This window comes from Melitaea cinxia, chromosome 7 (assembly GCF_905220565.1).
Source record: "Melitaea cinxia chromosome 7, ilMelCinx1.1, whole genome shotgun sequence".
In the NCBI taxonomy this organism is placed as follows: Eukaryota; Metazoa; Arthropoda; class Insecta; order Lepidoptera; family Nymphalidae; genus Melitaea; species Melitaea cinxia.
Genome location: NC_059400.1, coordinates 1210803 through 1229585, shown reverse-complemented (window position 1 = coordinate 1229585; position 18783 = coordinate 1210803). Strand labels below are relative to the sequence as shown.

The window sequence follows — 18783 nt, the reverse complement described above, 5'->3', positions numbered from 1 at the left end:
TTTTTGGTATATTAAATGGCACATAGTTAAATATATTTGGCACAAGTTTTAATATGAATAGGTATTTCATATGATGATGACCTATCTTTGAGCAAAACTTTTAAATATTATTTTAGAGTTATAAATACCGAGCAAACAATACTTGGATAAAATGAGTATAATGCGTTTTAAAAATAACAATTTCGATGTCCCGTGACTCGTTGTTCTGATGATGCTTGTGATGTAAAACTAGACTTAAAGGCTATAAAATTATTCAAATTTAAAAGTTAAGTTTTGTTATGAATACACTTATTAAGATCTTGTCACGCCATTAAATCGTTTTGAAATAAATAAATGTTCATTAGACTAACTTTGTTCAGACATATCACTAAGTAACAGCCTCGAGCAGTTTCGAATACAATGTGAGAGAGAGACATCAGAAACTTGGCTAATTTAGCTAATATAATGGTATTAGTCTCTGTAGGGCTTGCAGATCGCAAACCTGTGGTTCATGTGTTGGCTATAGGAGCCGGAGTGAGAGAACTTCTTGAGGCACTTGCAGCACTGGAAAGGTTTCTCGCCGGTATGCAGCCTCTTGTGCTCGGTGAGGTGATGCTTGTGCTTAAACGCTTTCGGGCACTCCAAACACTTGTACGGTCGTTGACCTGAAACACAAACAATATGATTAATGTCTATTTACCATCTATTTGTATCCACGACAAGTGAGAAATTTTCATCGTTTATCAAGACTTTTTTTTTATTTTAAAGTATTCTCATTAAGCTTGATATGCTTTAATGAATTAAATTAAAGTTATTTAATGTTTTAATGTGAATATTTTTGAAGAAATCATTAACTATTTTGTGTTTATTGACTTTTTAAGTTACAAGTTATATAATTATGATTTTATAAAAGTACTAACCTGAATGTTCGTATTTATGTCTCGCTAGAGAGCTTTGCTTCACAAAAGTTTTATCACATTGGTCGCAAACAAATTGTCCCTCTCCTTCTTTGAAATCATTTCCGATCTTTAGCTTGCTTTTCTTAAGTACTGACGTTTCATCTTCAAATTCGTTTTGATTTTGCTCTTCGCCCCACGACGGGCGGTCGTAGGATGGACTTGATTCTTTTCGGGTTTCCATAGATCTATGCATATTAAGGATTGGCGATCGCCCGTTTGTGATATCATTATATTGAAGAAGTTTATCCATCGGCACCAGAGGGTTGACGGGCATCTTTTGTGACAATAATCTCTTCTGCCCATTGATCGTTTCGCTCGGTGACGGTGACTGTCGGAAATCCGTAAACGACGAGGAAGAGCAATTGGAATGTGGATACGTGTTAAGATAGTTGGAGCGATGCGGCGTCGTGCTGCGTGAAGATTTCTGGCTCAAATTAACGGCTTCTTCAGAATCGGAATGTGTAACTGAAATGCTGCAAGGCGGTGAGGGCGATGGACTAGAAGTTATAGATGCGTTAGATTTTTTTGTTGATAAATCCAACGGCTGATCCGAAATTGCTATCGTTTGAGTCATTCGCCTTACCCTCGCCCTATTGTTTTGAAACCATACTTGTACAACCCTGTTGTCTAATCCGATTTGTTGAGCGATCTTTTTAAATTCTTCTCTATTGGGCCGTGGATTAACTGCATAGTGTTCTTTCAGTACTATTTGTTGTTCTTCGCTCAACGCGGTGCGAACTCTAATTTTTCTATCATTCTCGTGTAAGGATACTTTATCATCTCTGTCATCTTTACTGAGGTCTTCGTCTTCGCTTGCACTAACTCCGCTCTGTATAGATGCTCGCATTTCAGCTTCTAAGCGATTCAGTGCTACTGTTTCAGCCATCTGAGCGGCTAAACCCTCATGTTTTCTGAACATATTTCCACATAATACCTTCTCATGTTCTAAAAGTTCATTTTTATCGTTGAATGTAATGTTGCATTTCAAGCAATGCAAGTCATCAGGTTCATCTTTTATGGCTTGTAATGTTGGCTCGGCGTTTTGATAAATGTTTCCAGGAACTGGGGACATGTTCCGGAAAAGCAGATTGCGTTTTGAATGAACGCTATTCATTATTGTTTTAAGGTTAATATCATTGTTCTCAGGCTCTGCGTTGTTATCGTTAACTGGGACGGATTCATAAACGCGTGAAGGCGACCTTTGCTCGGTTTCTCGGTCTTCATGTTCCTTCTTTATACAAACGCTATCCTCTTCTTCAATATCCATTACGAGCTCAGCGCTGCCTTCAGATCTTTTATCCTCATCATCTATAACTTCTTCTATTAAATCTTCGGGGTCTGCGGAAGGAGGTCCCATTTGCTTTAGACTTGGGTTTTCTAGTTTTCTGTGTTGATATTGTTGTGATGCTATATGCTCAAAAAGTTGACTCAATGAAGTTGGAAAACTATATGGAGCAATGCCGTTAGCAGGACTCATAGGCATTCCGGGAGGCATGTAGAAAGGATTCATCCCCGGCTGGCCTAGTGGAAGTCGGTGGTAATTATTTTCAGGTGATGACATTGATGAGAAAAACGCGGCAGCCGCATCGCTATATTTAGGAAGAATTGGTAAGAAAGAATTTCCATTCGGCGTGATGTTATTGTTTAATTGCGATGTAACCATTGCATTAGTTCGTTTGCGCGATGGACTTCGATCAGGATTGAGAGCAGGATTGTTTGGCTTTATTCTTCCCATTTTGAGATTCATCACTAGACATTTTTTTGACGTCATATGAGAAGAATAAGAGCCGGAGTGGGAAAACTTTTTACCACAGTTGGCACATTCGAATGGTTTTTCCCCACTGTGTATTCGAAGATGCTCCTTGAGATGATGTTTAAATTTAAATGCCTTATCACAATCGTTGCATTTGAATTTACGAAGGCCAGCGCTCTCGTCGTGACTGATCATGTGGCGTTGCAGTCGGTATACATTCGCGAAGCTCTTGTGGCAGATCTTGCAAGACTGTTAACAAAATAAACGCGAATTAGAAACTTATATTTTTAAATTGATTCGAAAATAAAAAATAATAATAAATAAAAAGTTGTTTAGTATAAAATAAAATAAAAAAGAAATAAGACATAACTAAAACTGTGACTGTAAAATGAAGATTCGCCCTATTCACTATAGCCTGCTCGGTATGTTAGTGTTGGTATATTAGAATGGGCACTGACATATTTGATGTTATCCACCTGAGTGCTGGGCGAATGCAGGGTCTCGTGGCGCTCCAGCTGTTCGCGTGTAGGGTAGGCGCCACGGCACTGGCTGCAAGCGAAGGGGCCGCCGGGGCCCAGTGGCGAGCCCCCGCGTTCCTCTTCTTCCTCCGGCGGCTTGCTCTCGCCCCCACCGGCCAGCGGCCGGACTGTTAATATTAAATTCATTAATAGACACTTTATTTTAATATAAATTACTCATTACCGTCCCAAGACGTTATCTTTCATTGACGAGTAAATTTTACTGTCGTTTAGAGAACTCTGATCTTTCTTTATCGTACCTGAAGTTCGTGAGTTCACATCTGGGCATCAACCTCTATGTTATATAAGTGTAATTCATAAAATAAAAAAGAAACGTAATGATTAAGATAAGAAGATGGTTCCGTTTTAAAATACGTTTTAAATATAATATCTTAAATATACTTGTTTAAAATATACATAAAAAAATGTATTCGAAAACGTATAAATTTACTAATTCAGGTGCGATTTATGGCCATAAAAGGAATTAAAATATTAAATAAAGCTGGCTTCCGTGTCGTACGAACGATACACCGATACATGGGACGGGGAACGATTAACAGTGCTTATACACGGAACGATCGCGGACACCTTTACGCGTAGTAATAAATACGACAACATTTTAATTTCGAGTCGGTTATTTTGGTAATGATTCTTCAGCGCGATATCATTTTTAAGCGTCGCAGCTGGAATTCGTCTACGGTTTGGAGAATAGCGTACGGTCTTTTGAATACGACTTACGGCATCTGGAGTACGAATTACAGTGTACGGAGTACAACTTGCTATACCATATGGGCTGAGAGATGATTAAAAATTAGTATACAGTGTCTTACGTCGGATGCAATTTGAATCCAGAATCGAATATAATAAAGAGTAAAACAAGCTACGATGTATTAATAAGTACAGGTATATGAGTATTTATCCATACAGCACATAGAATGTCGTATTTACCCTCTTTGTGGATTAACTTGATCGTTAAAAACGCATCCTACTTTCTTTTGATTCATGTATTATTACACGTACAAAACGTGTGAGCTTATAACTAATTTTAAGATGTTTTATAATTATGGAAACAAACACATGTCACATATTCTTGTGACAATGGTTAAATAATCTATATTTTATTTAATACGCGAAGCAAAAACTTTGTACCCCTTTTTACGAAACTTGCGCGGACGGAGGAGTATGAAATTTTGCACGTTTATAGTTTATATAGAGGAGTGCAGAATGCTAATATATTTTTTTAATTTGCATAAAAAAACATTACTCACACTACGATGTATTTGACACATAGACGCATAGATACTCTTTTGTTTAATATTATAGAAGTATATTCTGTGCCAACAGAACCTTAATAATGTAAATTTATAATTTAAATTTATTTTGGTCGAATTTAGACCACGGGGCGACCACTAGTTGATATATAGATGTGTTACATGTACCAATGTGTTGTCACAAAGATATTAATCGTTCATATTTAGTTGACGTAAAAATGTAGGTACTCGCGTGTATCATCATTACATCATCATCATCATTACAGCCTATACAGTCCACTGCTAGACATAGGCCTCCACAAGTTTACGCCAAAAATAACATGAACTCATGTGTTTTGCCCATAGTCACCACGCTGGGCAAGCGGGTTGGTGACCGCAGTATTGGCTTTGTCGCACCGAAGACGCTGCTGCCCGTCTTCGGCCTGTGTATTTCAAAGCCAGCAGTTGGATGGTTATCCCGCCATCAGTCGGCTTCTTAAGTTCCAAGATGGTTGTGGAACCTGGTTTTATCCCTTAGTCGCCTCTTACGACACCCACGGGAAGAGGCTCGCGTGTATAACAAATAATAATTAATAAGTCATAACTGTAGTAGATTCCAGACATGTAATGATAATATTTATATAAAATCAAAGTTTGATAAAATTGACTAGCCCGTTGGCGCAGATTGTAGTGGCTCTTCTTTCTGCTCCGATGTTTGTGGGCTCGATTCCCGCCTGAGTCCGGGTGTAATATTTGTATTCATTTAGATATGTAATATTTCTATGTGGGTATTTTCAACAAAAAAATAAAATAATCGCTATAACAGTTGGCTTTTACCTATAACACAAGCATTAAGTTGCTTACCATAGGAACAGATGACTGTGTGTTTGTATGTTACAAGATATTTATTTAATAAAATAAAATAAATCGTACCTACTGACTCCACCGGGGGTCCGGAAATAGGCAGAGCAGAAACAAAAAACTTTATCACAAAAGCCCAGACAATTGCAAATATCTGAATGGTTAATACATGTGTACGTCGGGGATAGAACCCAACAGCTAGCCTTGTTCTGTAGCTCTAAGCATCTGCTATCCTTAATAAGATAATGTTTTTGCTTAACCGATAAATGTTTATTTGCCGTTATAGTAGGTACAAAAGATCACAGTAAGAAAAAGCCGCGTAAGGAGTAGTCACCAGTAACGCCGTTTCATAATTTTTATTATCTTAAAAAAACAAAAATAAAAATATTCGATTCTCAACACTTTTCAATAAAATATTTGTGTTAAGTTTTTTTTTTACAAAAAAAAACAACATAAAGCCAATTTATGTAGGTACTGTAATAAACTAAAATTAATTGCATAGGTACACAGGCCTTAGATTTTCAGGTTCAATATAATCGCCTATCGCACAACGGTATTGAATTTTAGAAAATATGTCCTCGTAAACAGCGCGCCCTAACGCACGCTGTAGCCAACGGGTTTTGAGGCTATAACTTACCTAAAAGAACTCTTAATTAACTTAAGCATGTAAAATATAATTTATAAAACTATTCAAAGTAATGTTTATGAACAAGAACTGTATTAAAACAAAAAATATTATTACGGTATTTTATGTATATAAAATTTATTGCCACTACTCAGCAACAGATGGCGCTAGTTGTAGCAAACTTGCGTGAATGTAGAGCTTCGCTCTAATAAGATATTACATTGAGTTTCGTGAGTATTGAAGTAGTAGGTTTAATTTAAATATATCTTGTTAGGTTTGTACATACACATTTTTTTCGTATCCGTTGTTAATCTTAAGTTAAAAGTGAGTAAAGTGTTTTTATGATTACGAGTTTATCTCATTAAATGTAGGTAATTACTACAATGTTGTTTAATAGGTATTAATATTAAAACACATGAAAAACCGTAAAATATAATTATATTATATTTAATTGTATGTATGATTTTGAATTTTACCTTGTTAATAAAAAAAAAAAAAACGAAAACTCATAACTCAAATATTTATCAGCGGCGTAAGTTCAGCTTATCGAGTCTCTCGTGCAGTGTACCTATAGTTTATTAGGTGGAGCGGACGACAACACCTACACACTCGACTATCACGCAGTAATCTCTGCGCACGGGCACAGCGTCCGTTAACCGCTGATAAAAAACGCGCACGCATACAAACGACTGACGCTTCCTATTGCGTTACAATAAATAATTATCGCGCACACATATAAGTAGTAGAGATAAGGAGTCGATTGTCGATCGTAGCACACAGGCGCGCCCGGTGATTGGCTGCACCTGTGCCGTGCGGTGCAGGGACGCGGGGCCTCTTGAAGAAAAAACCCGAAGTCCCAATGTTGCCCGACTCTATGTTCGACGTCGTTGAAATAATTATTAGTAAACTGTTTTGATGGTTACTCGTCCAATTGTATTGCGACGTAGTACGCTCCTGAGTGTAATAACACTTCGTTATTTAGTTTCGTTCGGAACGTATAAAGTGATTTTAATTATGATTCACTGTACAGCAATTTTTCGTACCTACGAGATGTTAGCCTGTGATTCAGACGCGCTCTACGAAATTCATAGATGTGATGGAATAAGAAACTATTTAGTTATAATTATGTTATTTATAAACAACATTTTAATAATAATTCTACCTACATTATTATACAAATGTCAAGCAGATTGATAATTGTTATTGTATTATATCTCGTATACAAAATCGATTTAATTGACTTTCAAACATGAAAAAATATCGCTTGCTATTTTTTTTTGAAATATTTAGAAAATAGCATTTTATTAATTAAATTAAATACCCTCGTTATTGCCACCTTAAACAAATTTATTTACAATAAGTAATGAATCATACTCGTTCAAAAGCTTAAAATATTTACTTATTTCGGAATTCAATTATAGAGTACTCATATCGATCACTTTTTTTTTTGTCACTAGAAACTAAAGGTAGTTGATAGTTATATAAAAATTATATAATTTATAATTTTAATTGGTCGATATATATTAGTGAGGCGAAGCCACAGTTAGCCCACGCTGTAGCACACGCTGTAGCGACTAGTTTTGAACTTAGGTCCAAGTATATTTTTGATAGGTACATACGCACACAAATCACCCTTCACGATACATTAATTACTAAGACAATGCTGTTCAAGATATACCTAATAACTCCTTAATATTATTTCGTGGCATCACGTTCTGTGACGTAATATTTGTCACTAAGACAGGACAAGTGGCCAAGCGATATATTTATAAAACTTATACTCTACTATTCCCGATACCCGAATGAACCAGAATTATCTGTACAATAAAACATTGTTCCCGACAATACATTTAAAAGAAACACAAAAAAAATTGCTTAAATTATTATTAAACGAACGACATGTTAACAATACGTTCATTAAGAATGTTAATGGTTCTGTGAGAACGTGTAATTGTCACTAGTGCGATATTTTGAGTTAAAATTGAAACAAAACCTGGTTGCATTTATTTCTTGCTCATTTACTAAATCTATTGTTTTTGTACTGTTTGAAATACTAAGGTAAAGTAAATCTAAAAGTTTTATAATTAATGAGTTAATTAGTTATATAGTTGTATTTTTGCAACTAAATAGGAACATTACAGTCGATTTACTTGCTATTAATTAATTACATCTCTACTTTGTAGAGGTAATTACTAGATAAATAGATTTGCATTAAAATAGTCCAAATTCAAATCCATTCTGACTCTACACAATTTTGAAAAGTTATATTTCTTTAAAAATTAATCTTATATAGGCGTCAGTATAAAATACTTTCGAGAAAATCTTTAATAGATATACCTACCTATATGATAAATATAATATATGTATTTCCGTTAATTTTTGTGTAGAATAAAAGCAAGTACATACCTGAGCCCTGTACTTCCGTTATAACGAAAAAATCTATGATCGCAAAATGAAGAGGTAATTTTAGTAAAAACTCTATTAATACAAAAAAAGTAGGTAATATTAAAATTCGATCACAAATTATTTTAATCAAATATGAAAGTATAATATTATAATACTAAATGTTATCTAGTAGGAGATAAGCGAAAATAATTTATAATCGCTAATTAATACTTAGTATCATTTTGCATCGCATGTAGAGACAACGAAGTAAAAACTGAAATATTCCTTTATCACTAAACGTGTCTATCACAATATAAATATTAACTTTAAATGTATATTAAGATTGGATATATTATATTTTGTAACGTTACAATATTTGTTTGGAAACATTTTATAAATTATATCTATTTATAATTTAAATTAAATTTTTTACACCATAATAATTTTTAATAACTTTCGTTTTATTTCATTTGGCTATATAATAAACTAATGATAGTATTGTTTGATTGTTTTACATAGTGTTAAATTACAATTATTTTCAAAGTAATCACAATTCAAAGTCGAAGTATAATCAAATAAATGCGATATAAATGTGATTTCTTAAGTTTTCGTTAAAATCAATCCAAATGGAGAAATTATTTTAATCCATGACACCATAAGACACCGTCAGTGTGAGTTTAATTCATTATTATAACTTTTCTACGTTTTTAAGAACACTGAATTCGTATATAAATATCAAATAATTATTCAATAAAATAACGTAGAAGGGTCAGAGTTTAATCCACCACCAAGCGAAAATAACGTAAAATACTAAAAAATAACTTGAATAGCATGTTAATTTAACGTTTTTCTTACATAAAACGAATACATCGCTTCAACCTGTAATATCCCACAGCTGGGCATAGGCCTCTTTCCTCATGTAGTACAAGGGTCAGAGCTTAGAGATACCTATAGGGGAAAACATATTGTATCGACTCACATTTGAGTCACAAATCAGTTTCGTTTCTTAAACACTGTTTATCGAGTGATTAACGAAATTATTTACTGATATTAACCTAACCGTTAATTTTGTGTTTAGCAAACAAGTGATTAGTGCGTCTACAAGCGCGTAGCTCTACCACGGATCGTGTTTGTACACTTGCAAATACATCTCTGTGTTCATTACATCAAATCAAATAACGTGGTAACGATACATAATGACCACTATTACATATATTTATCTCGACGTTCACTATTAATAACTCTCCGTATATGATGGTATATTTAATATCGAACAGTTTACCTGTTTGAACGTAAAACAATTCACTGTTATCATTTCTGATATCCCTTAATCAACCTTTGAGTTACAAATGTTAAAAATCGTTTTTAAATATTAGGTAATATTATGTTTATATTTTATGTGAGTTTTCATTCCGAGCTAGATCGTGGGAGTGTAGTAACAATGTAGAGTTAATTAACCGCACTTCTCGTTTACAAAATATGTTACAACGATAAACTACGCAGCCGCGACGTTATCACCAGTGCGCTATAATTGGAGTTCATTGAGCAAATAATATCGAAATGACGAACGTCATGTGTTTCAGAAAACGAAGCCGATCACGAGATTGATACCGAACTTTCACTAATTAATTCGTACGTGTTCCGCGAACTCTACCGACGACACGCACCGACCCGGACGCATGGACGGCCCTACATCCACTCAGTCAGGCGGCGTTCAAAGGAAAAGAATAAAATATAAAAGAAATGTAGAAAAAGCAAATGAATTAAAACAACATAATCATTTACGATTTAAGACGTCGAGAGAGAGCGGGTTCCCCTCGACTAACGAAACTTTCTTTCAAGTCTGTGTGTACCTGTTCCCGATTCTCAAGTGGATGAATTATATCCCGGGGGACTCGAGGGGAGATTAGGGACACGAAGGTTATTTCTAATGAAGACGTGCTCGAGTTTTATTTTTAATGCGGTCGAGGTGATATTGTTTTCACCTGTTTCAGTTCCGCACTTCGAGTTTACTTTGACGGGATAAACTTTTTTCTTTTCAAATTTCACTTTCAATTTAATCACATGAAACTTTTAATGTCGGAGAAAATTCAATTAATTTGTATATATGACTATAGAAATTAGTTGGGGAGTATTTATAGGTAAAAAAATATGAACTAAGAACGCGGAAGAATAAAATGTAAATAAATAAATAAAATATATATAATGCAAATAAACATAAAGGAAAAGAAGCTTACTTAAGGCCGCGAGCCGCCTGGCCGAGGTGGTAGACGTGGGGACCTGCTTACTCCTCATGTCCGCAAGCCAATCGGCCGCCAAGCATTCGTACCATCCGCCAACTCCCATAAGCGGTCTCTGCACTTTCATCTAGCGACACCTCGTTCACACCTCACTGACCGCGACTACAAAACGCGACGCACTAGTTGGAGCCGGCTCCGGACCGTTCTACGTACTGCGGCTCACAGCCTCCGATGACGTCAAAAGTCCCAGCGCGGTGCACTACTCACATCGGCAGGCGCCCCACACGTTGGCCAGGCTCCACAGGCGGTATGAGTAGCTGTCACCATAGCAGCCGAACATTTCATCGGTTCTCGCGACCATGGCCCGCGCGCTCTACGTGTTGTTGGCAGCGCGGCGCGCGGCGGAATGAAGCCGGCCCGCCTCTCGCCCCGCCCTGCGCCCGTGCGCCCCGCGCCCCTACGCCCCCACCTATACTTAATTAGTGAGCCGAGAGACTGCCGACTGCTAGCGCTCGGCCCGTGTCCCACCACCGCGACCGGCGTCTTCGTCCGATGCGACTGTCATGAAACATCTTTTTGATGACTCGTTTGCATACACACACGCTCGCTCCACCTTCCCATTCATCTACCTGTCTCTATCTCGCGCTTTCGAATCGTGATAAACCGTAAAGATCAAGATACAGCTTTTTACACTTAAAGGTATTTTTTGCTAAAATTTATTTTATTAGAAGTATAAAAAATTACTTACTTGACTTCTCTTATTTATTTTTTTGTAAATACTGACTACTTGACGTGACTTGACTTTACGAACATGTTTATATATTTCATCTTAAAAATTCATTAATCATTTAAAATTAATAATGTTGTCAAAACATACAGTACTAAGGTTTAATATTTAAAATGCAAATATGTATCTGTAAATATGCACCGGTAAACGTAGCACGTAATATTCGAAGATTTGTTTGTACTTATACTTTCGCTTCTTGTCACTAGATGTCGTTATAGGTAGCGCGTGTTTGGTTTGTTTACTACTGATAGATAACATACATTTTATATTACCTTAATGTTATTTTGCATAATTTCTACAAATTTTAAGTATTTACCTAAAATACACATAAAAATACGTGAGTACGCCACAAACACAATTAAAAATATATATTTTTTTATGTATTTAATAAAAATAATATGACAATGCGCTTTAAAAACAAAAAACTTTATATGACTTGATATTAAAATTGTATCACGTTCTTATAGGCTTCCAATTGTATTGAAAAAATATCCAGCCAGTCTTTATAAAAAATATAAGGGTTTATTGTAAAACGCTTTTTTTGTCCTGCATTTAGTAATGGCAAATGAGTAAACAAAGACTTGGTAAGGTTATGCTACCGGCATAATTATTTCGTTAATCCACAGTACCTGAATACCTACCTTACTTATAAGACATAGAGTCTAATTTAGTACAATAGGATTATCGTATAATACGATGTGTACCTTTATACATAGTTTAAGACAATACCACCTTGTTCGCACGTGTGGCACACGTGTGCATCTTCCTTCATATTATAAGCGCTGTAACAGTGCTGCAAATAATGACAACGTGAAATATAATAGTCGTCTCAATCTCTAGAGCGCTTTATTTACTAATACGCAATTTGAACGTCGAACCTAAGTATTGTTCGCTTAATTTATATTTTTACGATGATTCCCGGTGTGATTTTGTTTTAATATTTAGCATCTGGTTGAAGAATTTTATATGGAAAAGTATCACATGATTGTAACATCGCTGGACAAAAGATTCCTTTCATATAAATTGCACAGGTTAGTATTCCAAGTGATAAGTCTTTTGTCACACGCCTACAAAATTATTCTTTATATCTTTACTGATAAAGATAAGACTAGTAACAAGAAAACAGTAATCACAATCACTTCAGCTTATCGTAGTCGACTGTTGGACATAGGCCTCCAGAAGTTCGCGCCAAAAATGGCGCAAACTCATGTGTTTTGCCCGTAGCCACCACGCTGGGCAGGCGGGTTGGTGACTGCAGGGCTGGCTTTGTCGCACCGAAGACGCATAAGCAAGTACTACAAATATTCCGCTGGTATACTAAAATCTCTGCAACTAAAAAGATGGAGTGCATATATCGAGCAGCTACAGCGTTATTTAAAGGTAGGTCACACACAGGTCATACTTTTTGCTTTAATATGAAGAAGTATAAAATTCACAAAAGAACTGGCACAGATATGAGCTCTTGATATTTTAAGGTCCAAATGTCAACAAGACCATTCTGATTTCGACGTATTCTCGAAATTGTAGAGTCGTTATTCCTTCCTTTCCTGATTAGTACACAACTTTATTAAGATTCGTGTAGATCATATAGTTTGCCATATCATGATTTATGAAGCACAATATTAGCACAATATTAAAATTAGATACTAATAACGGTAAAGTCAATATTTTAGTTAGTAATAGTTCTAAGCATTTGTGTGCTAATTGCCGGTAATAATGTAAAAGAGTTTACATTTACCGATAAGAGTAATTTTAAGAATACAAGAGTAATAATAATGATAAGACTCATTATTGTACACATGAAAAGAGGCTTATAATTAATGATACTATTAAAAAAAAAACAAAAAAAACTTTTTTTTTATCGTATAACATACACACACGGTCGTCTGTTCCTATGGTAAGCAACTTAATGCTTGTATTATAGATAACAACTGACTGTTGTAGCTAAACATTTTTTGATAAATATACATATAAATAATACCTATATACATAAATAAATACAAGTATTACACCCAGACTCACGTGAATGTATAAGAAAGTTTGTTTTTGTCGTTTGCTCACAGATAGATATTTTTACAAGCTTTTTATTAGCTTCACCTGTATGTTTGTATGTTTGTAACCGACTCCTTTGGACTTCATTTTGACCCACTTCAAATGTTAAGATTTCATTTAAAATTTGTAGACTTATTACATTAATATTATTACATAACTTATATCATAAAAATAAAACTCAAGTGTACATAAGCGATTATATATTTGTTTCCCTCGATTTCTCTGGGATTCCATCATCAGATTCTGATTTTCTTATCATGGTACCACACATGAGATATCCCTTTTCCAACAAAAAAAAAAATCATCAAAATCGCTTCATAAACGACGAAGTTATCCCCGAATATACATAAAAAAATATATATGTATACCAAATTGCATAACCTTCTCCTTTCTTGATTGAGACACAATTAAATAGTAAAGAAATTAGTGGGTAGTTCGAAAAGGATCAAGATAATTTCAAGTTTTTAATATCGTATATCTAGATAGAAACGGATTAAAACGATCAATACAACAATATCATTTTATTTAAACAGCAGAATAACCTGTACAAGATTTGTTAATATTCCTACAGTAGGTATTACTACCCCTATGGGTGGGTAATGTAGTGTATGTGATTTAACCTAATAGATTTAACTTATTTTTTTTATACAACTAGGTCGACAAACAAGTGTGCGGTTCAGCTGATGGTAAGCGATAACCGTGGCTTATAAACGCTTGCAATACCAGCAGCATCGCCCACCCAGGAGCAATACAACACTGCTTGAAAACAGTATTATTTAGTTGTGATCTTCTGTAAGGTCGAGGTACTACCAGTCGGGCTGCTCCATATTTTGAGCAGGAAATGTCCTGCTGTGCCCTACCTCAGTTTATGTAAACGTTGTCAAATGAATAAATAATGTATTTAGGTATTTAGTTTATTAGTACAAAAGTAGGTTTTAATTTAAACATTAGTCATACATATAATAATTTCTGATACGATTGTTATGCTCTACAAGTACTGTACCTTAGTACAAATAATTATTTTTTATCGAATGATTCATTGTTGTTGCGGTTTCAAACTCACTATTTTTACCTTTACATTATATTCTTGTACTGATAATGTATGAAAACAAATGTATTTATTGTTAATTATTTATATTATTATATTTTATATGTGTTTTTACATTCTGAACGGTATTGGTCACTTTTTTAAGTGCTAGTAATTGAATAATATTGTCTTTGTTTTGAAGAGACACTTCGAAAAGCAAAGGAGTCAGATCTGTATAGTATTCCATTTTATTAGCATAGTTGAATAAACGATTATATTTTTCATGTTATCATTTATCATTGTATATATGTGTATAATGAAGTATTATCGTTGCCGTTTCTTAATTTAAGCAGGCTTAAAAGTAGTCGAAAATTCGACCATAATTTAAATTACAAGTTTGAACAAAAAAAGTTAAAAGTTAAAGTTTGAACATTATTAAGGTTCTGTTGTCAAAGACTACACTTCTATAACAATAAACAAAAGAGTACATATGCGTGTGTGTGTCAAATACATGGTAGTGTGTGTAATGTTTTGTTATTGATTTAATTATTTAATAGAATTCTGCACTCTTTCTCTATATAAACTGTGCGAAATTTCATACTCCTACATCAGCGCAAATTTCGAAAAAAAAAGGGTACAAAGTTTTTGCTTCACGTATTAATAAATACTTATAGATAGATAATTATATGCAAGAAATCCGAAGGAGTCAAAATGTTTGTGTAACGGTTAAATTTATTTTTAAATCATAATTATTAGAGTTTGAATTTTTAAAATATAGCGAAATTTATGTTTGAATTAATAATACTATTTAAACTTTTTTCACACGAGGTCGGTGCGTTTATGTAGGGTGCGGACCCACCTCGTGACCGCATGCGGACCCCACCAGCTACGGTTTGACTCGCATATGTGAAGCCAATGGTTTGTTATAAAATAGGATAATATCTAACACATATAAAAACAATTTGGTGTTTTCTAAATTGTAAGGTTTAGTATAATCTGTGTAATTAATTACAATTGACGATGATGTCCACCTTGGCGTGTCAATCGAGTCAAATGCGAGTGCAGGTGACTCGGGAAACCCGATGTTGTTTTAAAAATTTATTACACGTATGGATAATTCGCCTTAGCTTTTTTTACTATTATTATGTTGTTAAAAGATAATAATGTATGCTTTCTGCACCAATATTGTGAATTCGAATCACGCTATAAATGTTTCAAAATATGCAAAGTTGTATAGTATTTATATGTATGTATATATATGTGTGAGGTATAAGGTTAGTCATAGGATAGCTTAGAAACGGATAGTTATTCGACTATCTTATGATCAGATAATCTTAAGTAGGTATATGTTCAACATATTTAAAAATATAGAAAGTCTTGTTAAGTTGCATTACGGAAAAATCATTATTCTGACTTTGACATTAAAATAATATGTATTTATACTAATATTGTAAAGATGATCTTAGGAACTACTGGTCAGACTGGTTCGAAATAAAAATTCCTTTTTGTGCTGGATAACCCATTTACCAAGGAAGGCCATAGACCTTTATCCTTAAATTAACGCGTGTGGAACAGCAGGGCACAGTTAGTTTTTAATAATTGGATTATTTTATTAAATAACAAGTTAAAGTTAACCAGTGTAGTTAATCAGTTGGAGCAACTTTACTATAACATTCGTATTTACGTATTTATATTACGTATTAATATGTATTTATATTATCACTGTTGCAATGCTGATATTAAATAAAAAATATAAAATAATAATAAATTGTTTATTTACGACATAACATTAATTCTCAGTGGTCCTGTTATGTTTATGCATGTATTATACACATAAATCTTCCTCTGGAATCACTCTATTTACTAAAGAAAATCGCATCAAAATTCGTTGCATAATTTTAAAGATCTAAGCAAACAGACAGCGGGAAGTGACTTTATTTTATACTATGTAATAATTATGATTATTTCATTATTAAAAGAAGAAAGTTATATAAGAAAATATTAATGAAAGTCCAAATTTGTAATTGCGTATGAAGTGCAATCGTCGTTACAAGAATAATTCATTTTTTTTTAAATAGAGACCAGCGCTTGACTGACTTGAATTCATAGCAAAGCCTAAAAGATTGATAACATTGTTTTTTTTTTTCGTTCGGTTCACATAATTTAGCCACCGCAAACTGAACATCTGGCTTTACGACCAGGTAAACAAAACCTTTATTCTCCCAGGCATTTCAAATATGTTTTACATCAACTTAAAAGATGGACTTGTGGCGTATCCACATATACAAACTTTTTATATGGAAAGAATAATGAAACCTCGTTTCTTATTTTTATTTTGTTTATAAAAAATATTTTTTGATAGATGTCAAGAATTTGTATTTAGAATTCTTCTTTATAGTTTATGTTTTACAATTTATTAATTCTATTTTATATTTAACTACGTGCACGTTGTTTTGGAATTATATTATCATATTTTGCTCTACGATCGTTTTTTTTTTTGTATTATTATTATTATTCTTTAATACGTCGGTGGAGATAGCGAAGATCTTATCATTACTTCAACCGTTAAAAAGCCCATTCGCTCTTAGTGTATATATATTGTATTATTGTACTTATCTCCTTTCTGTTGGGTAGTTTGAAAGAGATTGCTATTTACACTTAGTGATAAGACCGCTCATTGCACTATGTGTCTTATTTAATATTTGGGTTTTCTATGTAAGCTAGTCACCAACCCGCCTGCCCAGCGTGGTGACTATGGGCAAAACACATGAGTTCACGTTATTTTTGGCATAAACTTGCGGAGGCCTATGTCCAGCAGTGGACTGTGTAGGCTGTGATGATGATGATGATGATAATGTAAGCTAGTTTTGTTGTAATAAAGTTATTTATTATTATTATTATTAAATAATCGCCAGCTTTTATAATACTGAATAGGCTACATTGTTCGTGGTATAAAAACCTATTAAGTTCTGAGGTAACATACATATAAAAAAATATAGTCGAATTGAGAAGCTCCACCTTTTTTGGAAGTCGGTTAATAAACACAGTTTTAACTAAAATCCTGGCACGGATTTGCGTCTATAATTTTAACGAGTTTGGCAACATAAATATAAATAAATTCCTACACTCATGATAATAAAACTCGTATAAGATTATTAACTTAATTGAGTCGTCCTTAGATAAAATATGTCTTCTTAGAATTGGCTCGCGTCGTGTTAAGACATCCTAATATGAAATTTCAATAAAAGATTATAGCAAGCGCTCGTAACTGTACAATACCTACTCGAATGTTTCATATAATACATAACTATATATATTAAATGTTACATGTATATGTGATAATCATGACAGTTTGTCTTATTTATTTATTCGTACAAAAATGAAAAAAGTAAATTTTACTTATTTATATAGATGTATATATGCTCATCAAACACCTTCTATGGAGGAAAAAACTGGGAACTCATCTCGGAAGCGGTTTCTCTTAGGCAGTATATTAGAGTTAAGTTCAGAGCGATCAGATTTCAAGCGAGAATTTAACTTAAAACAAAGTGTCAGAACTGTATTTACATTATAAGGGTAACAAACAAACGCTACAAGATGATAATTTTATTAATGATAATTATACTTATATCGCGTCCGTAGTTAAATATAACAAGTAATTATTGTGGTATAATCGGCAGCGATTGGCAGCGATTCAAGCGCCTCGCGATCATTTAACTGATATTTGTTATAAGTTATTGCGACCGTGTTTTTGCAATTCGATTCACTAATTTATATACTTAGTACGAATCTTATGACAACTAAAATTAATAGATCATATTTTCAATTCATAATAATTGTGTTTGCTTGCAAACGGAATAAAAAAACCGACTTCAATTACATGGACCAGTAATACGACGTAGGTAGACGAGAAAATCTCACTCACTAGGCTAGGCTCACCTGATGGTAAGAGATTACCGTAGCTTATAAACGCCTGCGACAACAGAAGCATCGCAGCACGTTGCCGATCTTACCCCCAATCCCCCCAAGAGCTTTGGTCACCTTACTCACCAACAGGAACACAATACTGCTTGAAAGCAATATTATTTAGCTGTGATCTTCTGTAAGGTCGAGATACTTCCCTAGTCGGGCTGCTCCATATTTTGAGCAAGAAATTCCTGCTGTGGCCTACCTCAGTTTAACGCATGTTTAGCATAAATGCGCATTATTATTAGAAATAACTCGAAAAGTACTCGTATGATTACGATTAAATTGAAACAGAACCACGTGACAGGAACCTTTTGATTAAGAAATCGAAATACGTCTACCGAGTAAGAATTTATATTTATTATATTTTATTTTAATACT

At 34.0% G+C, this 18783-nt stretch overlaps 1 protein-coding gene across 1 annotated transcript; it reads right to left on the bottom strand.

Annotated features, from left to right (window-relative positions):
* Window positions 1-450: 450 nt before the first annotated feature.
* LOC123655183 (zinc finger protein 1) lies at window positions 451-10697 on the bottom strand. Its single transcript, XM_045591017.1, has 4 exons — window positions 10568-10697; window positions 3150-3337; window positions 900-2940; window positions 451-644 (listed from the first exon to the last, which is right to left on the bottom strand). Exons 1-4 carry the CDS (start codon window positions 10695-10697, stop codon window positions 451-453), a joined length of 2553 nt encoding a protein of 850 aa, XP_045446973.1.
* Between the last annotated feature and the right edge of the window lie 8086 nt (window positions 10698-18783).

Bases quoted from the DNA above. Each gene is read 5' to 3' on its own strand.
- LOC123655183 (XM_045591017.1), bottom strand. From the start codon at position 10,697: ATGAAAGTGCAGAGACCGCTTATGGGAGTTGGCGGATGGTACGAATGC. The intron at 3,338-10,567 runs GTAAGCTTCTTT...TAATATTAACAG, and splicing joins CAGGCGGCTCGCGGCCTTAA to TCCGGCCGCTGGCCGGTGGG. The intron at 645-899 runs GTTAGTACTTTT...TTTGTGTTTCAG, and splicing joins ACATAAATACGAACATTCAG to GTCAACGACCGTACAAGTGT.